Here is a 26,992-nt window from a genome sequence, read left to right as displayed (position 1 = left end):
AAAGAGTGCCTACATTGCACTTAATAGCCACACAGCCGCCATATCAAAAATGGCTGACTATCGATGGCAGTGCTGCATCGATAGCAGATTTTTACATCCCTAATTCCTGTGTGTTTGTATTCGTGACAGCCACAAAGTTTTTTGCGGAACATTTTTTGTGTACAATTTAAGGCCATTTCTGGCGCTAAATAATTGTTTACTGCCCCTCGAAAGTGGATCGTAGAGACCCGGCTCCACCAAGTTCGAGTGCATTTGCGGGCCGGTGGCGTAAAAGATACGCAAATCGAGCGGAGAATTTGCCCAATTCGCTGCTTCGGGTGAAATTTCAATGAACTGAGAAAACAAAGACAGACTCACACACAAACACACACACAGGGTCACAGACACAGTGCTTGTGCAGCAGTGAAGAAAGAAGCAGAGACAACAGCGCAATAGCGAGCAATTATTTACTTACAAATAAAATACAAAAAGGAAAACACTACCAAAAACTTAAAGCCATTGACAATCCGAGTGTAACGTGCGCGACATTTGCATAAGCGTGAAATAACAGTGGTCGCAAGAGCGGCGCAGAAAAGACGGAAAACTTTTAGCCTCAGCCAGGCATCACATCAACATCCTTCGGTACTCCCTCTCTTCGACTCTCTCTCAGGCACGAAGACCACGCTGCATACAGACGAGGCATATATACACACACGCACAGCGATATATATGCCATTTATTTAGGGCCGACACGGCGCGGAAAAGTACTAACTAACCTCGCTCCCGCTACGGTTCCAGTTCCCGCTTCCCGTTTCCCGTTGCATCCTTCCAGCCTGCCAGCCAGTTAGTCAGTCGGCCTTCCAGCGAGTGAGTGCGAGGGAGAACGAGCGACTACAGCTAACCAACGGCTGCCCAGTGGGAATTAGCATAGGCAGACATCCCTGCTGACTTGCTGATTCGGCGATCCGTCGCAGCTACGGCGCCAGGACAACGACTCTCACGTCCTCGTCCCGCCGGCCGCTTTGGAATGTTAAATGCGGTGAGAACGATCCGATCAGTGTATGTTGTTGTTGCTGGACAGAGCGGAAAGCGAGCGTTAACAGTGGAAGTGCAAGAAGCGGCAGTATCGTCTAACGTTAATTTAGGTAAGTTGCGCGCTCCAGCCCTCCGCTCTTCTTTCGCCCCGCCACCCAAGGTTACTTTGCTCGGTTTGCTTGGCCCGAAGTCTGCGCCAGCCCGTGTTTTTGTGGTAAGCGCGAGCGCCAGTGTTGCACAGCGACCGCTGCGTCAGCTGATAAAGTTACATGCGCAGGGCAGGTAAAGCGGCGATCGGCTCAGCTAGCCGGGCAATTGGTGGCTGGGTTTCGTTCTCTTGCTAAATTAAAGTTCCGGGCGATCAGCCTAGGGAGGTGGGAGGGAAGTGGCACAAAGTCCTGCGTGGATGGCTGCAGATGTGTGGGGCGGGCTCTGGATTACAGTGGCCTTCCGATAAGATAAACCGGTTGGCTATGAACAATCAATTAGGAACTGATGATAACAACTGAGCAAACCTATTGTAAACGGTATTAAGGCGTTTTTCGGAATGGTGTTCGTTGGTCAACGATTTATTACATTAAACAACTGAAAAGGCTAAAATGTGTTTAAATATGCCCTGGTGGAGTTGCCCATCTTAGTAAGTTTTACACAATAATAGGCAACACAAAATCTGAAATACATTTTAGTTTTATCGCATCCCAAGCTTCCCTCAGACTGTTGACAAAATAAACTGCATTCTACAGCTTCAAGAACTTTAATAGGGTTATCCCTAAGCCTAAGTATTTACTGTACATCTTTGTGCACTTTGCCGCACTGCTTCACCACTACCTGCATAGCTGATCGTGCGACAAGTGCAGGCGTATCCTTTGGCCCTCGCCCCGTCCCACTCCCTCCTCCTCGGACCCTGCTGCCAGTCATTCTGGTTTTGTCACCCACACCACTGCCATTGTCTTCGCCTCCGTCTTGTCCACACGGCTGTTCCTGTGCATGTGTGCCCCGCCAAAGAGGAACGGCAATAATTGCGCCTCCGTCCCCGTCATAGTCGTCATCCTTCACCATTACTTCTCCTTCGCTCCTTCTCCTTGGTTCGCTGTCCGAATTCGCCAATCGACAGCTGATGCGCCGGCCGTTTAACGGAACCGAGTGGCGAGGGCGAATTGGGAACCCTTTTTGGCATCCCTGCGAATCGGAGCTGCGCAATTAAACTAGACGACCCTAGTCACACTCGCACTAGCGATGCCTGGCCTGGGCCCAAGGCTCCCCTCCCTCAGGTTGTTTATTTATTTGGTTAACACGCATATGCTCGCATTTAGTGTGCGACAATTATCTGCGGGGAGCCGATTCGTTATCACTGTAGTCCCTCCACTAAGTCACTTGGAATAAAACTCTTGTTTATGAACGAAGAACTTTCCCGGTTCAGCCCTTTGAAGCGGACGTTTTGCGGTTACGCAGAAGTTTTCGAGTAGTGCACTGGGTTGGTCTACTCGCATGTAGTGCGTGGGACTAGATAGTCGCTATTACTATTCAGTCGGGATGTGCAATGGGAACCCCTAACACTTGGAAATCCCTAATAATTACCTATATTTGTCATCATATCAGGGCGCAGCACTGTTTGGGTATTCGATTTTGTTTATGTGCGCTGTTATTCGTACAGCGATAAGAATGCCCATCGGGCCGCCGAGAGCGAAGCTACAGCCTTTTAATCGACAACCCCTTCCATTGCAGATTATGGCGAATTTAAATTTTCAACAACCCCCGAGAAGTATAGCGAACGCGGCGTTAGCTGGCCGGACAACTGGAGGATTCGGTGGTAGCTCCCTGGCTGGCCATGTGACGCCCACGTCGGGCATGTTCCAAACCGGTAAGCACGTGCTAACACCGCCTTTGTCGGAGCATCCCACTCACTTCCGTGTGCCACAGACTTTGCCAACTCCTACCCTGGAGCGGCGAACTACGGACAGGCGCCACAGCAGCAACAGCAGCAGCAGCCCCAGCTGTCGCCCAACCGGAATGCCCAGCTCTCGGTCGGCGGACCCGCCATCTCGAGCGGCAACCGGAATGCCAACCTCTTCGGCCAGCGGCCGTTTGTGGAACGGCGTGCCATGCAGGGATTGGGCAGTGGCCCCATGGTGAGCAGCACTCCATCTCGTCCAGCTCAAACTTGTAACTCAAAAAATCCGAACCATTAAAAGAGGTTTTTAAACATAGTTAGAGAGAGCTAGTTAAAAACTTCAAAAGAACTTTTTTTCCTCATGACTTTGTGGGTGTAAATGCATTGCTTAAATACGATTAAATATTTACATTTTCAATATTATTCTAACACAATTTGACAACTAGGTAGTTCAAAAAACTAGGCAAACTGTGTATTACCCTAATGAGAAAAGTAAAATTTCGAGTATAAATACTTTACCTTTATATTCATTTTTATTTTCTATTAAATATACTTTGACTCATTTGAAAAACAAATAAGGTTGTAGAGCGTAAATATTAAGTGCACTTTTCAACGATTTTTTCTAAATACTTTGTGTTAAAGTTTGAGCTGGACAATCTAGACTAGACAGTAGGCTCATCCTAAGACCTGGATAAAACCATTCCTCTTCACAGTCGAACATGGGCAACTTCATGCAGACGGGTCGCGGCGGCTACGGAACGGGTGGAGGCGGTCCTTTAAACAACTTCCACGTGTTCGGCGGCGGTGGCGGGAGTGATGCCTCCACGCCAGCCCTGCTCGATCCTACGGAGTTCCCCTCGCTGACGAATGCGCGCGGCCAGAACGACCAGACACTGCCCCAATCGAATCCGCTCCAGCCGCCGGGCAGCAAACCCTATGGTAATTTCTTTACCTCTTGTGAGTTCAAATCAAAATCCACTTATTTTTATTTATTTCTGTTTACAATTACGATTAAGAACTGATGTGCGTGGTGTCATGTGATTCGTTTTTGGGCCCACTTATTTATTTGTGACTAATCTCGGGTAATGGTGTTGGTTTGGCAAACGCTCGAAGAAGGGATCCAGGCTTAACCATGTTTTGAAATGTAATAAATTATTATTTGTTGATAGTATCATGTTATTCCTGGGCCGTTGGCCCCGTTGTTTAAATTAATATTTTTTCCTTAAAGATTACGCAAAGCCTTGAATTGCAAGCATTTTCTTGAGTTAATTAATTAAACCGGTTATAACTTAAATCAAATTTAATTGGATGTATAGGGGTAGTTTGGTAGTTTTGTTGTTTTAATTTGGTTAAGGAATCCTTTTTCGAGCTGCTACTTAAGTTAGATAACCTTTTGTAGTGTGTATGAGTTTCATCTGCTTTTATAAGTCATTCCTTCGCTTCACTCATTTGCCCTGGCGACCCGGTCGCTCCTCTTTCCGATTTCAGTTGGCATGGTGAAGCAACCGACGTCAGAGCAATCGGAGTTTACGATGTCAAACGAGGACTTCCCTGCGTTACCGGGCACCCAGAACTCGGACGGCACAACGAATGCGGTGGGGAGTGGCGGCGGAGCAGGAGGCTCCGGCGGTGCCTCCACAGAGAATCACTTGGATGGCACGGAAAAGCCGATGAACTCGATAGTGGTCAGCGGATCAGGGAGCGGAAGTAGCGGCACCAACGTCGGCGTTGTAGGCGGCAATGGTCTCGGAGCTGTGGGAAGTGGCCTAGGGGGCGTGGTGGTAGGCGGAGGAGCCGGTAGTTCAGGAGGCGGCGGAGTCGGCGGCAACGCAGCCAGCGGAGTTGTCGGCGGGTCGCACGGGGGACTGGTGGGCAGCAACAGCGGCATTGGCGGCGTCAACAGCGTACCCAACAGCAATGCCATGATGGGCGTGGGCGGCGGTCTGGGCAGTGGTAGCGGCAACTCCGGGAGCGGAGCGGGCAGCGAGCATCTAAACGATAATTCCAGCAACGATAAACTTGTGAAGAGCGGCGTGCAAACTTCGCCAGATGGTGAGTGCCGACATTTTGATGTGAATCCTCGTTATTAATTTAATTTTAATGTTTGGTTGTCGATTGGCTTCAAAGCTCCATTAAAAAATGTAAACCCGCTTTCATGGTTTTATGTGTGAAATGAGTTGTACAAGTTGTATACCATACCTAATACTAAACCTTTTTCTATTAATAGGCAAGGTCACAAACATACCAGCGACCATGGTGAACAACCAGTTCGGCATGGTGGGCCTGCTAACGTTCATTCGAGCTGCAGAAACGGATCCCAACTTGGTGACTCTCTCCTTGGGCACGGATCTCACGGGCTTGGGCCTGAATCTGAACTCGCAGGAGAGCTTGCATACAACATTCGCTGGCCCGTTCGTCGCACAGCCCTGCAGGTGATTATTATTAAAATTACATTCAAATTAATTAGTTTCCTAAAGAATGTTTTTAAAATTTCATATGGTTCATTGTTGCCTTAATTATAACATTAAGTAATTCACACTTATTTCAGTTTTCATTAAATGTTGAACTGGAAAAATTATCGGGTCTTAATTATTTATTGTTACCCTTCACACAGTTGTTAATTTGCAGAAACATTCAAGAGAACGACGAAAATAATATTGTATTTAACACCACAACTTCGGTTTTTTCAGAGCACAAGACGTTGAGTTCAACGTGCCACCCGAATATCTGATTAACTTCGCGATAAGAGACAAACTCACTGCGCCGGTACTGAAAAAGCTGCAAGAAGACCTGCTCTTTTTCCTTTTCTACACGAACATCGGCGATATGATGCAATTAATGGCAGCTGCTGAGTTGTAAGTACTTCCGACACCATCCCTTAAAATAGGTGTACTTAAATGAGTATTTGACTTTCGCAGGCATAGTCGCGAGTGGCGGTATCATGTGGAGGAGAAAATATGGATAACTCGAATTCCTGGCATTGATCAATATGAAAAAAATGGTACAAAAGAGCGCGGCACCTTCTACTACTTTGATGCGCAAAGTTGGAAACGTTTGTCCAAGGTTTTCCAAATAGATGCCGAGAAATTAGATAAATGTCCCAATATAAGTGCGTTTATGAATGGACAGTCTGTATAAAATTAATAAAAATGAAAAAAATTGAAAAAGAACATATAATGCTGTTGTTTTTGCATTGCAACAAGGACTTTTAACAATAACATTAATTATAACTTTTATTGCACAACATAAACAACTTATTTGAGTTTTATTGTTCTTTAAAATTTGATTTTATCAAAAGAGAACGCTGGGGTGGCCTCGACATCACATACCCATTACTCAGTACTGACCTAACTAAATAACATTTCGACTTGAGACATTGTAGTAATCCCTTAGACATTGGATGAGACACGGCTCAGCCCAAAGGCACTAGATGTCAAATTTTCATTCTTGAGCTTTAACAAGAAGAAACGCTATAGTCGAGTAATTCGAATATCACATACCCGTTACACTGTTTAAAATAAAATGGAATGTAATTATGATTAGCACGGCACACATGCCAGCACCACTGCACCTAGCGGACAAAGGCTGTACTACAGACCTTGTCAAAGCCAGGGCACCTAGCGAACTGCAGCGGTACTGCTGAATACTTTCATGTCGAAGCCTGTTTAAAAAAAGTCATTACTTTTAATGATTAAGATATTTTCAGGATTCAGATATGTATGTATTGATCACTAAAAACTATTTTTACTTTTTCAAAATATTCAGAAATGGGGGCATCGGTTTTAGCGTTATGAGCATTAGAGTGTGAGTAGATTCCAGCGTTCATACGGTCTGGCAAAAATATATTGTTAGATCGGCTAGGCTATCCTTATCAAGAATGTATATACTTTAGTGGATCAGAAACGATTCCTTCTACTTTCGAAGAGTAGAGTACACGTACTCATAGGAATATAAAAGGTTCAATATAAAAAAGACTACCAATTGGTTATGAGTTTAACTCTAAACTCAATTCAAATCAACGGTAGTTTTTGTATAGTTTTGTTGCCTAATTAATTTCGAACGTGAGTTTTGAGCTACGTGTTTGCAAAACTTGAAGCAGCTTTCACATTTTACCTGGTTGGGTTTTCGATGCGTATTGGTCATAACTACACTGCAAGAGAGTATCCCTACAATACTTTTATAGCTTTCTTTTCCTAACCAATTGATTTTCTAATGCACCCTGTTGCAGTTTTTCATTTACTCCCCTAGTGTGATTCGTCACTAAGTGTGCCCCCGCGCAACACCTAAACTAACAGTACTTTTACGCCTTTTTTGCAGAAACGTTGCTTGCGCCTAACAGCACCAGTGATTATGTTAACTATAAAGGCGTTAGGGCATTTCCACAACAGAAGCTGGAAGAAGAAGAAATTGTTGCCTCAAAAATAGCGCAACTAACGGCGTCGTTTTAGCCGGATATGAACACTCCGGGCATGAGTCTGTTCCAGGGGGCGGACACCCTGAACGTGAACTCGTCACTGGATCGCCAGGAGGAGGAGGAAGCGCTGCAGGATCAAAAGAGACGCGAGCAGGAGGTGAGTAATCTGGGAAATCCTAGTAAATAATGTCACCCATTCCATTTCTACGCAAGATTGGGAATCTGCTGGTGAACGCCTTCGACGATCTGGAAGATGATGAGAACACAATTGACTCCACGACGACATACCACTCGGAGCAGCCAGCGGCTGTCCTGCCCAATTACCCAACGCATCCGGCCCAGATACCGCTGCAGGAGGATCCGCAGCAAGCAAAAGAGATGCACCGCCTCAAAATGATGCTGGAATCCAAGAACCACGAACTGCAGAACGTTAACCAGATAGTTAACGCTGCGCACAAGCAACTGAATGAGTTGCAGAAGCGACTCTCAATTGCGGAGGCCGAGCTTGACCGGGCGATGCGGGAGAAGCGCAACACCCACGAGCTGCTGGTGGAGACCAAGGAGAGTTGCTCAAACAAGGATAGCGATCTGGAGAAGATGCGGTTGGAGAGGAAGCAGTTGGAAGAAGAGAATACGCGGCTAGTGGGACAGTTGGAGATCACTAAAACCCTGCTGTCCGACGTCCAGTGCAAGTACGACATGGTGCAGAAGGACAAGCACAAGCGGGAGGAGCGCAGCGCCGAATTGCGGGTTAAGCACATCGAGGACTCCCATCGGGCCCAGTGCGATCTCTTCCAGCAGCAACTCAATCAGGTCAAGGATCAGCTAGATCGCAAGCAGAACGAACTAGAGCAGATGACCTCGCGCTACAATGCTTTGCAGTCAGGCCATGAAACTATGCTGCTGGACAAGGCCGCCAAGATTAACGAGCTGAGTCAAGCTTTGGATGTGGCACAATTGCGCTGCAACCAAATAAACAGCCGTCCCGATCTGGAGGCGGAAAACCACCGCCAGCAGCAGTGCATAAGTGACTTGAAAGCACGCATTGCCTCCCTAGAACAAACCGTCGCTCTGCTTAACGACCGTCTCAACGAAACCACGGCGGAGTTGGACCTAATGGACTCACTTATTCAACAGCATCAGGTGGATGAATCGCCCACTGGCAGGCTAAGCCAAGTGGGTGGCTCCCGCCTTGTGGGCAGCACACCCCTGAATGCTCTGGATAGGGTTAGCCACATCAAGCAGGAACTGTATCGGGCGCTGGCCAATCTGAAGAACAAGCGGGAGGAGGTGCGGCGTCTGGAGAAACACCTGGAGGAGCGCAATCAGGAACTGCGCTTGCTACGCGACCAGGAGAACCAATCCCTAGTTCAACTAGCAACGCTTAAGGAGGAGAAATCGCGTCTGGAGAACAAAGTGAAAGCCATGCAGCAAGAGCTCGAAGAGCAGCAGCACAAATCCCAACAGGAATCAGGACTGCAGGAGCAATTGGATACCATAATAACTGAGAGGGATGCACTGAAGAAAAAAAGCCAACGCATCGAGGATCAACTCAAGAATGTAAAGAATGATCTGGACCAACTCAGACAGCAGCACGACAGCCTCCAGCGAGACTACGAACAGCTCACACAGGATAATCGCCAGTTGCGCACCCGAGCAACTGCGGACAACTTGCGTTTGGAGCTGGAACGTCACAAGATACTCCTAAAGGATTCACAGAGCGAGGTGGAGCGACTTAAGAAACTATATGCTGACATTGCCACAGATAAGGAGTCGTTGGATTACGAATTAAGAAAGCTTAGGGAATCAGATACGCTCAAGGAGTTGCAGGAACAACGCCAACAATTGGCCACTGCCCAGAGAAATTTGCAGTTGGCTGAGCTGAAGTCCCAGGAGCTGGAAAAGCTTTTGGAATCGGAAAAACTCGGTCACGAGCGGGATTTACAGAGCCTTCGCCAGAAGAACGAACGGGAGAAACGAGAGGGGGCCAAAGAAAGCTCCGCTAACTGCAGCAAGTGCATCGAGAATCTGGCAGAGATTACCAAGGTGAGCAAGTATACTCAATTTTCCATTTTAGTAATAATAACTTCAACGCTTTTCTCACTTTAGTCGGAAATTCAGCTTTTGAAGCTCCAAAACGTGAACTCAATGCAGGTCAAGGAGCTCAAAGAATTGGAACATGAACTAGAGCATTCCAAGATTTTGCAGGCCGAAATGCAGGAAAAGATCGAGCTGTCCAGCAAGCAGGACGAGCTCATTAACGACCTCAAAGAGAAGGCCAAGCAATTTGAGGAGTACATTAGGCAGCAGGAGGAGAATCAAAAGCAACAGCAGCAGAAGAACGCGCCCAGTCCAAAATCTATTTCAGATTCCTCGCCGCGCGCATCACCTAAGGAGCTAACCCAGGAGCGTATTAAGGTAATCGAACAGCGCGTTCGCGACGAGATGGCCAAACTTTTTGCGGCCGAGCTCAAGAAGTTCACCTCCCGCCTGCAGCAGACTGAAGAGCGTAGCCAGTGCCTCCAAAGGGAATACCAAGCGGTGTGTGCGGAGCTGCAGCAACGGCAAACCGAGGTGGACCTGCTTAAGCAAACCATCCTGGCCGAACGCGAGAACATCGAAGAGATTTTGGCTGACAAGGACGAAAAACAGAAGGCAATGCTGCAGAAGTGCCGTCAGGAGCTGCAAGCAAAGAACCAGCGAATTGCCGAACTTCTCCGCGAAGTGGAGGAACAGCACGCTAGCATTGATTCGGAGAGACAATCCATGAAGGCTGTTATGGCCCAGTGGGAGAAACAGCGGCAGTCTATTGACCAGGTGGAGCAGCACTGGCGCCAGCAGCTGGACTCATTGCGCACCACCCACGAGGAGGCGATGCGATCTGCCCAGCAGCGCTATCAAAGTGCAAAGCGCACCGCCCACAATTACAAGTTGTATGCCGAGGACAAGGAAGCTCATATGAAACGAGAGTATGAACGCATAAAACATGAGTATGACTTGTCCTTGGCCAAGATCGAAGCGACCATGAACCAGCACCTGGAGCGGCGAAGTCGCGAAAGGCACCGCGACAAGGAAAACGTGCCCAGCAATAGCAGCAGCAACCCAACGATCAGCTCCAATAACAAACCCAAATGTAATGGGCACAGCAAAAGCTAGGGAAGAGAGGTTTAGTTGTCTCGTTAGTAAATTGTCGTTATCGCATGCACTGCCAAATTGTTTATCGAAATATAAGTTGCTATACATTCCTATATGTTGATTGTTGCTATGTTGATCAATGCGCTCTTCAGTGGAGGATCTTGCATACTTTGTGAATACCACATTTCGTTTACTTTGCATCTTTTCATTGCAAATCTTTTCGTAAGTTTAACTAAATTAGATTTATTTTGGATCTTAAATCTATAATGCTGGTTTATTATATATTTCTATATAAAAGTAAGTTGACTTAGGCGATGCACATTTTATTGTGTTGCCTTTGGTAGGAATTTTGTTATGCTTTCATTTTTATTTTGACTAACTGGTGCCAGCACCTGCCGAAGATATCAAAAAACTTGTCGATCTCCTCCCGTGTTATCCCCAAGGCAGACGCCACAGTTAGATAAGGCACTTTAAGGTCGTTGCGGTGAGAGCCAAAACCTAAACCAAAATGACGTATTCATTTTAGTATCGCAAACACATGGGGGGTCGTTAACTCACCCACAAACTCGTGCCCATCGATGGTTTTGGTTTGCCAAGGCACCACTACTCTTGCTCCGGACACTCCACGCATGTGAAGCATAGATCCGAGCTGGGTGACGTCGTCCTCATCCGGAGAAATCGTTCCCAGTGTAATTGCCAATGATATGGAGTTATAACTGCTGTCGATTACCACTTCTCCATGACTCTCTGCGAATTTCCTGAGGCTATCTCTGAGGTAGATGAAGTTCTCGGCCCGCTGCTGGATGAGCGATTGAAAACCGTTGCGCCCCAGCGAAAGCAGCGTCATAAAAACGTCCAGGGACTGGGAGCCGCTAGCTCTTCCCGCATAACTGCTGGCCACTTCGTGGAGCTGGCTCTTGTTGAAGCTACCCACAATGGCACCGCCCACTGGCACCAAGAGATTCTTGTCGCTACTCTGGACAAAGTAATCAATGCGTCCGATTTGATTTGCCCGCTCCAGCTGACGAACGATAATCTTGACCTGTAGCCCGTAAGCATTGTTGACCAGGTGGGGAATCTGCTTCTGCTTTGCCAGCTTGGATATTTCCACAATGTCATCGCTGTTGCGCGGTGCAAAACAACTGGTGGTGGTGTACAGGCAGAGGATGTTCTCCACTCCCAACAGCTCTACCTTCTCCCGGAATAAATTTATGTCGGTGTACAGAGCCTCCTCGTTAACCCGACAGGGGATTATTACTGGATTCAAGCCCGCGGCGGTGATGGCCTTAAAGCAGGACTTCTGATCGATGCGCGACCAGAGCACGTACTGCGCCGCGGGTCTTCGCTTCCGTAGACTTTGCAGGCAGAGGGTTAGGCTCATGCCTGTGCACATCGGCACGAGAAAGCAGTCGGCACAGCTGGGCAGCCCGATTCCCCGCACAAGGTCCAGAATTAGCGCATTTGTCAAGCGTGAGAGCAGCGTGGAGCCTGCTGCCTTGGGTTGAGCCTCCAGTAAATCTCCAGAGCGGCCTATTCCGTGACCGAAGTTGTAGTGCCGGCGGGCAACGAGTTCTGTATGAGATAAGAAGAGTAAATATGGGTTTTAGCAGTTCCGTAGTAAGCAGTGTTACCCAAAAGTGAAGATATATTTGTTTCAACTCACTACAGGCAATTCGGGCCTCCCGTTCTCCCAGTCCGACCTTGTGCGGAAAGTTATTGCTGTCCAAGGAGGCCAGCTGGAGCACGAGCTCCTCAATCTGCTCATCGGACCATCCCGTCTCCGGCAGTTTCCTCTTTGATAGTAATTTTAATTGCCTTCGATTTAAGGAAACATGGGCTTGTTTACCTTCTCTATGAGCTCCTTGAAAGTGCGTTGCTTGCTGCGTTGAGCTGCTAGTCCCAGCTGCAAGTAGTTGTCCGGCACTAGTTTTCGCGGTATATTTATTTGGTCAAGGTTCATTTCGTTTAACGCAGCTCTGGAAATAACTATATTAAGAAGTAAACACTATCGTAATCAGTGTGCGCCAAAAAGTTCCAATCGGATTTAGTATTCAAGGTGTTGCCAGATTGTCGATATTCAGCTATTTTCCTAGTGTATAAAAATAGATAGCAAAAAACCAAGCCGGGTATCCAAACTGTTGAATTGTTGAAATTCAACCCAAAATTTCAAAAATGTATTTGATCAATTTTTACTTAATAAATTTATCAATTTAACATCATTTATACCAAATAAAATAAATTATAAGAATGAAAGCGAAAGTGTACATATCCGGCAGCAATAATTGGTACTTATGTTAAGAACAAACAATATTTTATTTAATTTACAGCAAAACATTTTATTTCGTGAAATCGGCAGATCAGTTTAAAGTTTCAAAAAGTCAATATCGTCTTCTTTGTAGTGTGAAGATTTTAAAGTTCACCCGCAATACTTGTATCATGATCCACCAGTAAACAGTATCATTATTTGACATTGAATAATAAAATATTTTACCTGGAAAGCGCCACACTGCAGTTAATCATTTGTTTTTATAATAATGTTACACAAAAATGGTTTTTATTAAAATGTCGTTTTTGAACAAGATATTGGTTGCCACTGCAACTGTACCTTCGGGCACAGAAGTTTTTGAAACGCAAAGACTAAACGAAAACAGCAGTTCTTAAAGATTTAACTTCCTTCTTGGTTTTTTAATAATAATTATATTAGTTATTACTAATGTATCACGTATCTCAAAAAGGTAGAGTACTATTTGCAGGCTTTCTTTTCCAGTAGAAAATTTCAGCAGTTGAATTTTAAATTTTAGGATTGTCAGATTGTTAAAATGCCAGGCTGTGCTTACCAAATATTATGCTTAATATTAGGGAAAATGCTGAAAATAAGACAAACAACTAAACTAATAGACCTGCTACAATCAGCATCCATTTAGATATATTTTATTTATCATCCACTTAAACTACCTGGCATACTACCGCTTGCGATTCACCGAAAAAACGAAAATGTTCTTAAAATAATTCAAATTAGTTATTGAAAATCAATTTTTTCCAAACGGCTGACTAACAGCCGACCAAAATTCAATAGTTCAACAGATTAGGGAATACCGAGATCATTATAAGTAATCATGTGCGTGCAGCAGTACGAAATCGCCAATCCTAATTTGACGGTAATTTTTCAATTTTTTCTACTGACACTTCCGTTTGCTTACGGTTGCTTACGTCGGCTCACGTTCAAACACAAAAATACTGAAAAGCTGTTTCTCCCTTTATGGTCTCACTTCGTGGCTTACGTTTGCTCACGGTTGCTTACGTTCGATCACGTCAAACAGAAAAAGCGGATGGTATTGCTGTGTTTCTCCACCTAATATACGGTCCCACTGCAAATCGAGAAAAAACAGCGAGGAGCTACGCAAAAAGTTACTCTATTCGCAGCAAAACAGATTTTTTTGTTTTAACCGTGAGTACCCAGCAAGAATAGTGTAAAGTAGTATACAGAACGTGGATTGGCAGAGTGGGCGACGAAAAACACGGGTATGGGTGTTTTTGACAGCCATGACGAAGCCTTGTCTGCGCCTTTGTCAGAAAAGGGGTTATGTACGAACTGCGTGCGTACGTATGGCGAGTTAGTCATCGGGCAGCCGTAAATTCTCGAAGCCAGCGGGCCTTTGTTCGACTGTACCTGCACAGCGTTAATAAGAGCGACGGAAATATGCACACTTTGGACCCCCAGTCTTGTTGCTTCTCGTTCGCCGTTTCCCCGTTTCTTTCGTTCCCCGCCCTCGTCCGCCATGTCAATTGTCGCTTCAAAATGGCGCCGAGCCACATGTCTTCGTTATCGGCCCGTCAGCTTCGCCCGCTCGGCCGACCGCTCGTGTGTCATTCCCTCATTCGCTCTCTAAATTTCGCTTAACAAAGTGGTGCGCGCAGACGGGGCGCTGGACTGGGCAAACAACACACACCACACACCTAGTAACCGATTGTGATAGCTGTTAAAAATAGAATTCCGGACGTAGTCTGAATTCGACTCGGGCAAAATTGTTAACGTTCATATTAAAGGCAGAAAGTAAATTCCGTTACAAAAAATACACTCTTTGGCTTTCTCTCTCCTCGGCCGCTGTGAGTGTGTGTGCGTGCGTGTCAATTTTACAGTGCAAAAGCTCGTAAGTAGAGAGAGATCTGTCTCTTTGTTTTTTGTCGTCTCGACCCGATAGTATTAGTAAGCGCCGCGCGAGGTTAAATTAAATTACACATACCAAAAGCTCACACGCTCGCCCGTCAGTTGTGAAAAAGCAACAGGCGCACACACGCACACACTCGCCGAGTTCGATTACTTGCAAGGACACGCTGAAGCGGCAAACGCAGGGCCAGCCTTACTTCCGTTGGGTGAAAGTGTAAGTTTCGGTTCCTTGAATCGGCCGGAAGCGACCTAGGAAGCCTGGGGCTTTCCATTTCCCGATTTCGCTGCTTTGACAATTTCCCCAGCCAGCCAATACGTGGACGTCAGCACACGGGCCGCCTTTGTATGTGTACTACATGCACAATGACCTCGTTTCCCCGCCGCGCGCTGCCCAGCAGAGTAACCACGTCAAATTTCACTTTATTCTGCGTTTCTTTGTCGATTTCTTGGGCAGGCGTTTCTCATCGCCTCGCCTTTCATTTCATTTTATTCGTCATTATCAAACTGTAAAAGATTGAGGCGTGTGTGTGAGATAGTGAACGAGTGGGGAAGGGGAGTGTGCCCGTTCTCTGCCCGTTAGTGTGTGAGTGCGCAAAGCACATGTACGCGAGCATTTTTAGGTTAAGGTTTCCCTACACGAGTTGAGGATTTTTGGAGTTTTGCTTCAGCGCCGGTCATTGATGTTTAAAATTTATTTTAAAAACATAGCTAAAGTTTTGTAAGAACATTTGTACGCAGAATGAATTATAATTTCACTACCAATACAAAAAACTCTGATCGTGCAGCAGCCTTTGTCACCATTGACTGGTAGAGACATTACTTCTTGAATAACAAAAAAAGAAAAACAATTTGAACCCATCTAGTGACCTTGCCAATTGAGTCTCCCCACAAATAGAAACTAACAGCACACCGAAAGCTCTTCCATCTCTGATCGATTTTTGCCTTTGCAGCAATTTATTGTATGAGTCAAAAAACTGAAAGACCAGTGCTATCGGGTCAACGCATCAAGACCAGAAAAAGAGATGAAAGAGAAAAATATGACCCAACGGGATTCCGTGATGCGGTCATTGCTGGTCTCGAAAAAACTGAAGGCGACCTGGAACAAATCTCTAAATATCTAGACAGCGCGGGCAACAAGCTCGACTATCGTCGTTACGGTGAAGTTCTCTTCGATATATTGATTGCAGGAGGTCTACTAGGTAAGTCCCAATGTTCTCGAAGACTCGCCGTCTTGCTTTATTCTGACTGTCCACTTTCTATTCGATTGCAGTGCCTGGCGGTTCCATATCTCAGGATGGCGAAAAGCCGCGCACAAACTACTGCATCTTCGATGCCCCCGAGAGCATGGAGTCCATGCGTAACCATGAACAGGTTTGTAGTTCCAAGCTTTTAACATTTGATATTACTAGAAATTACGCGAAATTCAGACCATTGTGCTACGATATTTTTAAACAATATTTGTGTTCAATCGGATTTTTGTTTCTGCATCTCATTAGAACTGGTTATAATGTTCAAAAATGTAATCGGTGTCAAGAAATGCAATATGAATCGACACATTACTTGTCTTTGGCTTGTTCTAAGCACTAACATTCTGAAGATTTCTTCTGTGTCAACAAGTAATCTCTATCTACAACCCACTGGAAGGTCACGCCATTGAATCGCAGTGCATATTATTAGAACCGGTTATGCATCTCAACAACCTAATCGGTGTCAAAATATGCTAAATTAAAAGCGCCATTTATACTTGTCTTTATTTTGTTAAATTTTAAAGCCAGCAATCTAAAGATTTCTAATGTAGCAACAAGGACTAACAAATTAAGGCATAAGAATTGCTCCAGACTAAACCGCTAACATTCTTTTTGTGATTTTTAGGTATTTGTTAAGCTCATCAGGCGGTACAAGTACCTTGAGAAAATGTTCGAAGAGGAGATGGGGAAAGTTCTATTATTCGTAAAGGGCTTTACCCCGAGTGAACGCATCAAGCTTGCGCGTATGACAGCGCTCTGGTTAGGTAAGTCGTTTATTGTCTGAAAGTCATATTTTCTTTGCTTAGCCAGCCCATTTAGTTTTGAAATTAGTTGACTCTTGATGAGCTCTTGTTCGACTGGCAACTGAGGGGCTATAGTAAATTCACTCTGGTATACTGACTCTTGGGTGATTCTGCCACATCCAAAAGCCACGAGCCCAAGGACAAGGTCTCATTCAAGCTCCTTACACTTATTTTTCCAAAACGAGTTCTAAGCGGCGGAGGCACCCCTTTCTTTAATCCGCAGGTAACGGCTCTGTGCCGCCAAATGTCTTACTGGTACTGAACAACGAGCATCTGATCAAGGATGGCATTGCACTGGAGTTTCTACTAGAGCTGTTCCAGACGTTCAAGCAAGAGAAGGGCATTGCATATCTGATTCAGGCGCTTAAGAAGGGTGGACTGGAAAGCAAGTAAGTTTAATGGTCGAGTTGTACTTAGTCCGGAATGTTCTCAGGAAGATGCTTCAATCAGCCAGTTGTGCATCTTTAATTGATATTCCTAGAATAAAAAATTGATGGAGTTTTACCCAATTCGCAAATGAACCTTCGCTTCATTTGGGTGCCGATTTAATTTCGTACATTATAAAAAAAAAAAACAATTTTTAGTATAATATGCGTTTTTCTGGACTAACCAACTTTGGTTTTGTTTTTAGACTTATGGACTTTTTCCCACCAAACAAACGTACTGAGGAATATTTTAAACAAGTTTTTCTTGACAAAGAACTCAACGAGATCATCAAGCTGCATAAGGCTCAAGCTAGCCAGGAGGCTAAGCGCGAGTTGCAGCAGGCGCTCATCGATGATATCAACGATGAGAAGCCACATAATGAGATAACCTCAGATATTAAGGAATTCTCGCAACGCAACAACATTCCCGATCATGAAATAATTGTCATTGTAAGTCGTCTCGCTCAACACAAACGCGATAAACTTTTTTAACGCCAGCGCACGTACGTTCTTCCCTAGATTTGGTCCACCATCATGTCGTTGGGCGAATGGAACAAGAAGGAAGAGTTGGTCACCGATCAGGCTGTTCGGCACCTGAAGACATACTGCACATTGCTGCAGGCTTTCGCCTCAACAGACCGTTCGGAGTTGGCCCTAATCCTAAAAGTGCAGGAATTCTGTTACGAGAACATGAACTTTATGAAGGCTTTCCAGAAGATCATCTTGTTGTTCTATAAGACCGAGGTTCTGTCGGAGGAGATTATCTTGCGCTGGTACAAGGACGGTCACTCAAATAAGGGCAAGATGCATTTCCTCGAACAAATGCGCAAGTTTGTCGAATGGCTTCAGTCTGCCGAAGAAGGTTAGTACTCGCAAAACAACCTAAGTGCAATTTTTTGAGAATGGTCTTGTCCCAAATGGCTTGATTCTGGTACACAATTGCAAGATAATTTGAGTTTTTTGCTTGCCTCGTTGCTTCTCAATTCACTGAACTACGCAGGCCAATGAAAACTTGGACAATACAATTCATTTAGTGTCCTAGGAAGCCATAAAAGTGCTTCCATTTAATGGTGGTGTAGTGCAATTTTTGAGAATGGTCTTGTCCATGATGGCACTTTCATTGTACAAAATTGCAAGAGCATTTGGGTTTTTTGCTTGCCTTGTTGCTTTACAAATCCCTAAGCATCACAGGCCAATGAAAACTTGGACAAAATCAAGTGTTTTTAATTAGCATGCTTCTTACAAAGCTTTTAAGGGCTTCCATTAATTGGTACCAATTTGAAAGGGTTCATGTATAGTATGCCAGAGCAAAAGAATGATTGGGTGTCCACATAACCAGCCCATGGTTCATTTTGGCCAATAATCGTTTGGACAGCTGCATTGGTATTATTCTGCACAATCCCCCTGTTAAAGTTCCGAACGTTTGCGTCGTTCGACTGGGCTATAAGGGATTTGCGCCAGAGCATTTGAATGGTTGGGTGTCCAAATAACTCTATATAGTTAAATTTGGCCAATAATCATTTGGACAGCCATACTAAAGAGTCACATTAATTAGTGTTTATATATATGATTATTTTGAACAATTCTGACGTTTTTTCCTTGTGGCTTTACAGAATCCGAATCTGAGGACGAACAAAAGAATGGCGAGTAACATGGACAAGGTTAATGGCTAAAAAGAAAAGGAACAACACAAACGGAGCCGCCCTTTACCATCCCTATCCGATAATTCGGAACCAGCATCTACAACAGCCAGTCGAACTATATATACAATCCACCCCTATGAATAACATCATTATGAGAAACTCCACCTATATAACACTCAAAAATTCCAACAATAAAGGAGAGAGTAAAACATACGTCGTGGTAGAAATTACAAGTTTTTAGTCCACTGTCCGATATCCTAGTTTTTCAAATGATTTCCATATCAAATTACTCGTGAACCCTTATTCAGTTCCCATTTAAAGGCATATACCCAAGATGAATACATAGAAAAGAATTGATTGAAATGTGTTAATAAAAGTTTAAAGTTCTAAAGTACCAAAAAACACCGGAAACGGAGGCGACTCGTAATGAATAAAATAAACTCACCAGGACATATTAAATCCATTCAAAATTTTAAGGAAAACTTGTTCGGAAACATTGGTGTAAAATAGAGATTATAGAAACGCTTCATGTGGGGAAAAGGGCTGTGTCCCGTTTGTATGTTCGCTTTATTATTTATTTATTCTTCATATAGCAACAAAAAGTAGAATCAGATATAAAATTATAAAACACGTCGACAAACGACGCATTGAATGCTATTTTCGAGGAGTTGCGGAGACCTCATGCTAGCAAGTTTCATCACAACATAACTGCACAGAACCGATTACATTTTCCAATATAAATTGCATGAATGTACATTTGTATATGTTTTCAACCATTAAATGAAATAACGCGAAGTATTCAATTATTACAATAAGAAAGTATAGAGAGGTTGGTACCTAGATTGAGTTGTAGTGTCAATTGGCTGCAGTTTTTGCAGATCAAGGAATCTTGAGACTAACAAAAAAATTTTTATTAGAGGGTTTATGCTTGAACATTTCTTTTCTGTTAGTAGTTTCACTACTACCTATCGATTGACCTAAAAAAAAGAGTTTGTCACTCCCACAAATAGCCAAAACGGTTGAATCTTTTCGCCGCCCACATTACCATACATTGAAACAGTGGGTAGGTGGCCCTATGCAATATCGCTGCTGCTGCATACTATAACTCAATTTCTCTTTCAAGCTGAGTAACTGGTATCTGGTACAAGACACACTTGTCTATAGCGTCCTTCCTTGTTTTAGTTATAATTATAAAACGACGGCGAAGGGGCTGCGCAGACTAGAGTTGATGTACATCGCGTGGCAAGTTAATAGGATAGTAGTTTCGCTTTGGTCTAATAGAAGCATTAAATGACAGACGGTTCACCAACTCTACGGAGTCAATATCGCCACTATATCAGTGGCGATTATGCATGAAAATAATACCAAGCATAATTCTACGATTTAGTCTACTCGAGCAAGAAGGTAACCTGACGTTTGAATCCATTTCAAATGGTATAATATAACTGTTGGTGTAAATTAATGTGTGTCGCTTTGGCAGTTAAAATATTGCATTTAGATTCTTGTAAAGCCTACAAAGTCTATCTTCGTTTCAGTCCAGTTTCACTTCAGTTCAGAAAGATTTAATTCGGTTCCAAAGCATACAAACAAAATATTCGGAATTATAGCATAACGTAGTTTTTGGGAACTGTTAAGTGGCCCGACTTCCTTTTTTACCGATAATGTTATTCTTGTTAATTCGAATTTGCCAAAAACTATGCAACATTTAGCATGTGTAAACAAATGTAACGTAAAAGCTGGGCCGACTGGGAATTTATAAAACTTTACTTATTAATAATCCCTACTTTTTAACAATTTAGTTGGTATTAAGCTGAGACCAAAACAAAACAATATCAGCTGGCAGAAGCAAAGGAAAAAAATTGTATTCCTTAGGTAAGACCATGGTTAAGACTTAGCAGCACATTTTTCGTATGACTGATATCGAACAAAAACAAGTCTCTTGACGAAGTAAAGAATAGTAACAATTGCACCTTGATTATAATATAGTTAGAGTATCAAGTTTTGTGAGGAAACATGTACATACATGGTGGAAAAACTCAAGATAAAAACTCCTTTCTAAAATTGTATCTTTTCCTCCGAAATTTTAATTTTTAAGTCATACTGGAATATCCTTCTCCCTAGGAATGAGAGTTTAAGTTTGGTTTAGTTTTTGGAAATACTGTTTTTATTCAACATAAATTTTGTTTAAAAGTAATTTTTCTTGCATTTTGTATTTCATGTAATGTATATAGTACTCGATGTTATATAATAACGCATATGCTATTTTGTATTTGTTTGCTAAATTTGTAGTTATTCATCATATTTGAACAATTTCAATGTACTTGGTAACGGTTAGAAAATGAGCCTGAAGAATACACTATGAACATTGGCGAACATGCAAATACAGGGTTCAAATTAGTTGTAGTTCCTGCGTGTTAGTCGGGCGTATGAACGTGGTGTAGATTTAGAGCCTGAATGATAGTGCAGCGGCGAGAGGGATCGGTGGCAGTTCGGCAGCCCCCTAAATTGCGAATCTAATTTCCATTTTTCTTATATTTTGTTTTTAGTAATTATATAGTTTTATAGTGTGGAAGCTGAACTTGAGGGTCAACAAATTTAGCTACTGGGGCGGCTTGGCAATACTTCTTCGTCTTGGCTGCGATGAATTATGGGCAGTAAGTGTTGCGTGCTTAATGGTGTGTATTCGTTACATTGCAAGCTCAACAACAGACATTTATGGTTTTCGGGTCTTTTAATGGGCCAGTGGCAGCTGCACACGCGTCCGCCGCCCTCGAAGCAGCGAAATTGGTTTTTGCGTCCATTTCGGTGTTTCGGCGGGCAACAATGCTGATTGGCCAAGTGCACAGGCTGCCAGCGGCACTCAAAAGGGTGATCCACTGCCGTTGCTCCTCCTAATCGCTGCACTTAATAATTACAAACATAAACGACGTAGACATATAAACTTCAACAAAGACTACAGACGACAGAAATTAATGTACAAAAACAACGCAAAAGGGGCAAAATTTAAAACAAAATTCTTGGACAGGAATGTATGCAAAATTTTAAAGTGTATGTTTACAATATAAGCACACTCCTGAACCTACTGCTCAGAAATATGTGCATATGTAAAAAAAAAACGAACAAACTTTAACAAACTCGTATTATGCTTTCGTATGCTCCTAGGATCGAGTCCTCTAAACTATATAGTAAGTATTGGCATACAAACATATATATAGGAGTATATATATGTGTGTTTAGTGTGGGTATCATATAACTGCTGCATACACAAGGACCAAAATGTTCTTGAGTGCTTAAGTTTCACTATACAAAGACAACGGCAAAAGTATTTTGAAATCGAATATAATCCTAGCGGTTGCCTGGCTGCCAAAGGATGAGTTTACTTGGGTTCAATATTTAGTGGGTCGGAGCTTCTGTTGTAATAACTTGAACTGTTCCTGCTGGATAGGTGTTGATGCTGGTTCTCTTTCTGATTAGTTATGTTTTGTTTTGCACTTAAAGAATTTAGTCGGTGAATTTACGATTGACGTTACGTCCGAACAGAGCGTTACGAATCTCGGGCACCAGCTGCTGCGAAATGAGCTCTAATCTGGACTCCAGGGTGTTGGGCACCTGCAATTATTTGCATGTTTAGTTAAGAGTGCGCTTGTATCACTCTCGTGGGGGGAACAAACCTTGATGCGTCCGTTCAGGGCCAGCAGCTCAACACCGCCGCAGGTATCAGCAGAGAGGAAGTCTTTCTCGTCGATGAACAGATCGACGTTCTGTTGGATCGCGGCCTTGTACTGCTCCACAGCACTGGGCAGGACATCGCGCACCAGGGGCACATCGACCTCTCGGCAGCGCAGGATCACCTTGGGCTCCATGACTTGGAACAGGCCCTGGACGATGAGCTTGGTCAGCACAGTCTGGTATTCGGACTGCTTCTGAGTGACCTCGCCGAGACGCTTGCGGGCATCATCCAGCACGCTGCTGACATGGTCCTCGCGCACTTTTAGTACCTGTAACGAGGTTCCAAATGAGTTGAGGTTTTCCATGTCCCGGGCCACTGGCCACTGGATTGAAGACCCACCTTCAGACGAGCCTGGTTGAGCATGTTGGAGGACTGTATCTTCTTCTGCAGCTCCACCTGCTTCTCCTTCTTCTCGTAGTACTCCATGATCTTGAGGCGCTGCTGCTGGACGAGGCGTCCCTTCTCGATGTTGAACTCCTCCTCGGCCTTGGCGTCGATCTCCTCGGCTTTTTCATTGGCCTCCTGCTCAATGAACGCCATCATGTGTTTGATCTGAAACAGTCGTCCTGTTTAGTAGTTGCGCCTTTCGTCACATGATAATTGCACTTTCTGGGAACCGTCTAAAAACCCTAGCCCTAGCCTCTATTTATTTTCGTTTAAGTTTTGATAACGTAAGGGGTTCGCTGGTCGTGTGACAGAGAGTGCGAGTGGGGCGCAGGGCTAGTCGTCTCGCTCCAACACATTGGACCATTGCGGGGGCCGTGTCACATGACCAGCACGAATTTTTTACTCGCTTTTTACGCAAAGTATTTGGACCATTACCTGGCTGGAACCCTAGTAACCAACAAATCTGCTGCACTCCCAGAAATACTTGAATGATTTATGCCAATTGGGCGGATGGCAGGCCAATAAGGTTGGGCACAGAAAGTTCACATGACCTGGGGGACGTTTCGGATCCCATGACTACGCCATCTTTATTGCGAAGCGAAACCAGGAGGAATCCCTAGTCCGTTCAGTCCCTGTTTGCCTATCCTATCCACTATGTCCAGGCATGACCTTCGCCGCCTTCCCGCTTCCAATTACCTGTTTCTGTACATCAGCATCGCTCAGAGCCATCTTGACTGATTTTTCTCACTCGCACAAACCGAACCGAAAGGAAATTCAAGTGTTTCGAAGAAGTCCACGTACAACCGTGCCTGCAATGGTTACAAATTTAGTTAGGCCAATAGATTCAGAGCCGAGTCGAGTTGGAAACTGCGGCCAACACGAGGAAAGTGGAAAACGGTAAGTTACTTTTGCCTTCTGCCCAACGTCTGAAAATTTTCACTGCAAATCGATCATATGATTTCACGGGAAGTGTGACCCTGCGCTTGCACGGGGAAAAATGTGTATTTGTTGGAGCCGTCATTCCTTCGATAGCCCATGATATCGTTATCGCGTGTACAGTGCGGCACATCCTTGACTCGACTGGATATTACCTATTAAACTCAGCCAATTATATTAGGTTTCTAGAAAAAAATTTCACAATATCTAACAGTTAACTATGACTTTTTAAATTTAGTTCAAAGGTTTTAGTACAAATTTAGTCGACTGTGTTTAAATAAAAGCTGTCAATGTGCTTCATAATATTTGAGAATGTTTTCCACAATTATGTTTTCCATACAAACCATATATTAAAATTGATTTGTCAATTTTTGAGTTATCTCTGAGTTGAAGACTCAAACAATAGCGTCCCCTGTAAACGCACAATTATAGCGCTAGTGTGAATAGGGTATTCGGCCTTCTTGAAAGTTCGATGTCGATATTTTTGCCACCACGGTTTCGTGGTTACTGTTTTTTAATGTACACACGCTAAACAAAAAACTTTTGTTTTTTCACTGGATTTCGCTTAAAAAAGAGGCCTACTGTTTGACCTTACCTTCTCTCTAATCCCAGCACTGAAGAGCCATGGAGACGCTCCTGGAACAACAGCGGCGCTACCACGAGGAGCGCGAGCGCCTTGTCAAACTGATGGTAGACGAGCATGCGACCAAGAAGCCGGGCGAAAAGGAGCGCATCCACTCGGAGCACCGGCTTAAGTACCTTATGGAACTTCACCACAACGCCACGTCGCAGCTGCGCGACCTCTACGAGGACAAGGACAACGAGCGGAAGGCGGAGATCGCCGCGCTTTCGGGGCCCAACGAGTTCAACGAGTTCTACGCCCGCCTCAAACAAATCAAGCAGTTCTATAAGTCCCACCCAGCTGAGGTCAGCGTACCGCTGTCAGTGGAGTTCGACGAGATGATCCGCGTGTACAACAATCCGGACGACATGAGCGCACTGGTGGAGTTCACGGATGAGGAGGGTGGCGGCCGGTATCTGGACCTCAACGAGTGTTACGAGCTCTACCTTAACCTGCGGGCGGTGGAGAAACTGGACTATATTACTTACCTAATGTCCTTTGATCATGTTTTCGACATCCCGCGAGAGCGCAAGAACCGCGAATACCGCAAGTACATTGAAACCCTCAACGACTACCTGCACCACTTCATCCTGAGAATTCAGCCCCTGCTCGATTTGGAGGGAGAGCTGCTGAAGGTGGAGCTGGACTTTCAACGCCAGTGGCTGCAGGGTACATTCCCAGGCTTCTCGCTTAAGGAAACTGAATCTGCGCTGGCCAACACCGGCGCCCATCTCGATCTCTCCGCCTTCTCCAGCTGGGAGGAGCTGGCCTCGCTGGGACTTGATCGTCTAAAATCGGCTCTGGTGGCCCTGGGGCTCAAATGCGGCGGCACCCTGGAGGAACGCGCACAACGGCTATTCTCCACCAAGGGGAAGAGCACTTTGGATCCCGCACTAATGGCCAAGAAGCCCAGCGCAAAGACAGCCAGTGCGCAATCACGGGAGCACGAGCGCCACAAGGAAATCGCCCAACTGGAGGCATTGCTTTACAAGTATGCTGAGCTTCTATCCGAGCAGAGAGCGGCCACCAAGGAGAATGTCCAGAGGAAACAGGCTCGGACCGGGGGCGAGCGAGACGACAGCGATGTCGAGGCCAGCGAGTCTGACAACGACGACGATCCCGATGCGGACGACGTGCCGTATAATCCGAAGAACTTGCCGCTTGGATGGGACGGCAAACCAATCCCCTACTGGCTCTACAAGCTGCACGGTTTGAACATCAGCTACAACTGCGAGATTTGCGGAAATTTCACCTATAAGGGTCCGAAGGCCTTCCAACGCCACTTCGCCGAGTGGCGACACGCGCATGGCATGCGCTGCCTGGGCATCCCGAACACGGCTCATTTCGCTAATGTAACGCAAATCGAGGACGCGATCACGCTGTGGGAAAAGCTGAAGTCGCAGAAGCAGAGCGAACGCTGGATCGCCGATCAGGAGGAGGAGTTCGAGGACTCGCTGGGCAACGTAGTCAACAGGAAGACGTTCGAGGATCTTAAACGCCAGGGTCTGCTCTAGAGTGCTTTTGCAGTAATCCTAAAACTTTATTGGTAAAGTAAGATTAAATTTTTTGAATCAAGCGGGGAGCAATTATTTCAAAAGGCCTATTATTATTTTAGAACTACCGTACGATTTATAAATGCGACCAGCTAGACTATATAATATAAATAAAATCTAATTCTTATAACATTTTTATTTTATATATAACGATTATCTGGAAGTTTAAAATTAGTTAACAATGAGTGCCTCCAATTTCAGTCCCACAGTCTCTACCAAAGCCAAGGGCAACAAGGAAACAGTTTGTGACTTTAATTCTAAATTCTGCGCTAGGAGCCAAGGAAACTCTTGGTACTGGGGTTCGTGGCTGAAGCGAATGAACGCCTCCTGCGTCGTGTGCAGGTGGATTTTAAACTGACAGCTTCCTGCAGCATATTTGCGTGCCTGGTTCATTCTTTCGGATATCTGGTAGAGGGCAAAGCGCATTTTCTGCTCGAACTCCATTAAATGATCATCTGCCAATTGGCCTTCCCCCCGGGGTTCAGGTGACATTTTGTAGCTCTCCAACTGCTCACTTTCCTTCTGGTACACTATCAGCTCCAGGCACTGCAGCTCCCGGCGGCGAAGCAATTCCTGAGCGGATCTCAAAACGCCGGTGAGGTAGTTATTGAGCGGCGGGAAGATGGAGACAAAGACCGGTGTATTGTACATTCGCTTTTTTTTGAATATGTGCGCGGGGTATATACCTCGCACATACAAAATGTGGTTCACCAGCACCTCTATCGCCTCCACGATGATGTCGGCTTCGTACTCGGACTGCATTTCGCCAACAGGTGCAATAACATAAAGCTGAAGATAAGATTTCTATCCCTGTTTTGTTATTTAAACGCCTGTCGGCGTTAGTGAGGGTTTACTTTAGCTGCGACCCAGGAAAATATGACGATATAAGCGTGGCGTATCGATTGCTAGCACTCATAGAGATGGACATGGGCAACGGAATAAAACAATAAATGATTAGTGGCAAATTTAAATGAATTCGCATGCGTTGGGCGAACATATTGATAGATATGCACATTTTTCAGAT

The 26,992-nt window shown here is 44.8% G+C and overlaps 7 protein-coding genes across 11 annotated transcripts; 4 read left to right on the top strand and 3 right to left on the bottom strand.

Annotated features, from left to right (window-relative positions):
• Nucleotides 1–97: 97 nt before the first annotated feature.
• Nucleotides 98–6,082, top strand: LOC108027202 (regulator of gene activity). Of its 2 annotated transcripts, none has more exons than XM_017098511.3 (8): nt 98–1,124; nt 2,740–2,875; nt 2,935–3,143; nt 3,619–3,844; nt 4,394–4,957; nt 5,133–5,337; nt 5,596–5,760; nt 5,824–6,082. In XM_017098511.3, the coding sequence occupies exons 2-8, from the start codon at nt 2,743–2,745 to the stop codon at nt 6,041–6,043; spliced, it is 1,722 nt and encodes a 573-aa protein (XP_016954000.2). In that variant the 5' UTR covers nt 98–1,124; nt 2,740–2,742; the 3' UTR covers nt 6,044–6,082. The 2 variants fall into 2 exon arrangements, with proteins under 2 accessions (XP_016954000.2, XP_016953998.2); XM_017098509.3 differs by having other exon boundaries at nt 3,619–3,862.
• Nucleotides 6,083–7,310: 1,228 nt separating this feature from the next.
• Nucleotides 7,311–10,569, top strand: LOC108027200 (trichohyalin). The gene is made up of 3 exons (XM_017098507.3): nt 7,311–7,476; nt 7,533–9,365; nt 9,429–10,569. Exons 1-3 carry the CDS (start codon nt 7,360–7,362, stop codon nt 10,473–10,475), a joined length of 2,997 nt encoding a protein of 998 aa, XP_016953996.3. The 5' UTR covers nt 7,311–7,359; the 3' UTR covers nt 10,476–10,569.
• A 127-nt stretch (nt 10,570–10,696) lies between these two features.
• LOC108027029 (O-phosphoseryl-tRNA(Sec) selenium transferase) lies at nt 10,697–12,504 on the bottom strand. Of its 2 annotated transcripts, XM_017098225.3 has the most exons (4): nt 12,301–12,499; nt 12,118–12,247; nt 11,013–12,026; nt 10,697–10,952 (listed from the first exon to the last, which is right to left on the bottom strand). In XM_017098225.3, the coding sequence occupies exons 1-4, from the start codon at nt 12,412–12,414 to the stop codon at nt 10,807–10,809; spliced, it is 1,404 nt and encodes a 467-aa protein (XP_016953714.1). In that variant the 5' UTR covers nt 12,415–12,499; the 3' UTR covers nt 10,697–10,806. The 2 variants fall into 2 exon arrangements, with proteins under 2 accessions (XP_016953714.1, XP_016953715.3); XM_017098226.3 differs by lacking the exon at nt 10,697–10,952 and having other exon boundaries at nt 11,844–12,026; nt 12,086–12,247; nt 12,301–12,504.
• A 1,237-nt stretch (nt 12,505–13,741) lies between these two features.
• LOC108027248 (protein krasavietz) lies at nt 13,742–18,953 on the top strand. 3 transcript variants are annotated; one of them, XM_017098600.3, is made up of 8 exons: nt 13,742–13,902; nt 15,573–15,821; nt 15,893–15,993; nt 16,495–16,633; nt 16,896–17,061; nt 17,304–17,547; nt 17,617–17,959; nt 18,711–18,953. In XM_017098600.3, the coding sequence occupies exons 2-8, from the start codon at nt 15,584–15,586 to the stop codon at nt 18,746–18,748; spliced, it is 1,269 nt and encodes a 422-aa protein (XP_016954089.1). In that variant the 5' UTR covers nt 13,742–13,902; nt 15,573–15,583; the 3' UTR covers nt 18,749–18,953. The 3 variants fall into 3 exon arrangements, with proteins under 3 accessions (XP_016954089.1, XP_016954090.1, XP_016954091.1); XM_017098601.3 differs by lacking the exon at nt 13,742–13,902 and adding an exon at nt 14,354–14,605; XM_017098602.3 differs by lacking the exon at nt 13,742–13,902 and adding an exon at nt 14,672–14,836.
• Nucleotides 18,954–20,876: 1,923 nt separating this feature from the next.
• LOC108027249 (V-type proton ATPase subunit E) lies at nt 20,877–23,919 on the bottom strand. The gene is made up of 5 exons (XM_017098603.3): nt 23,764–23,919; nt 23,554–23,666; nt 22,810–23,022; nt 22,412–22,738; nt 20,877–22,349 (listed from the first exon to the last, which is right to left on the bottom strand). The coding sequence occupies exons 2-5, from the start codon at nt 23,584–23,586 to the stop codon at nt 22,242–22,244; spliced, it is 681 nt and encodes a 226-aa protein (XP_016954092.1). The 5' UTR covers nt 23,587–23,666; nt 23,764–23,919; the 3' UTR covers nt 20,877–22,241.
• A 336-nt stretch (nt 23,920–24,255) lies between these two features.
• LOC108027397 (splicing factor 3A subunit 3) lies at nt 24,256–26,100 on the top strand. The gene has a single exon (XM_017098835.3). The coding sequence runs from the start codon at nt 24,418–24,420 to the stop codon at nt 25,927–25,929; it is 1,512 nt and encodes a 503-aa protein (XP_016954324.1). The 5' UTR covers nt 24,256–24,417; the 3' UTR covers nt 25,930–26,100.
• Nucleotides 25,927–26,878, bottom strand: LOC108027398 (DNA polymerase zeta subunit 2). Its single transcript, XM_017098836.3, has one exon. It carries the CDS (start codon nt 26,728–26,730, stop codon nt 26,140–26,142), a length of 591 nt encoding a protein of 196 aa, XP_016954325.3. The 5' UTR covers nt 26,731–26,878; the 3' UTR covers nt 25,927–26,139.
• Between the last annotated feature and the right edge of the window lie 114 nt (nt 26,879–26,992).

This window comes from Drosophila biarmipes, chromosome 3R (genome assembly GCF_025231255.1).
Source record: "Drosophila biarmipes strain raj3 chromosome 3R, RU_DBia_V1.1, whole genome shotgun sequence".
Lineage (NCBI taxonomy): Eukaryota > Metazoa > Arthropoda > Insecta > Diptera > Drosophilidae > Drosophila > Drosophila biarmipes.
Note: the sequence above shows the minus strand (reverse complement) of the source record. Positions and strands in the feature narration are given on the sequence as shown.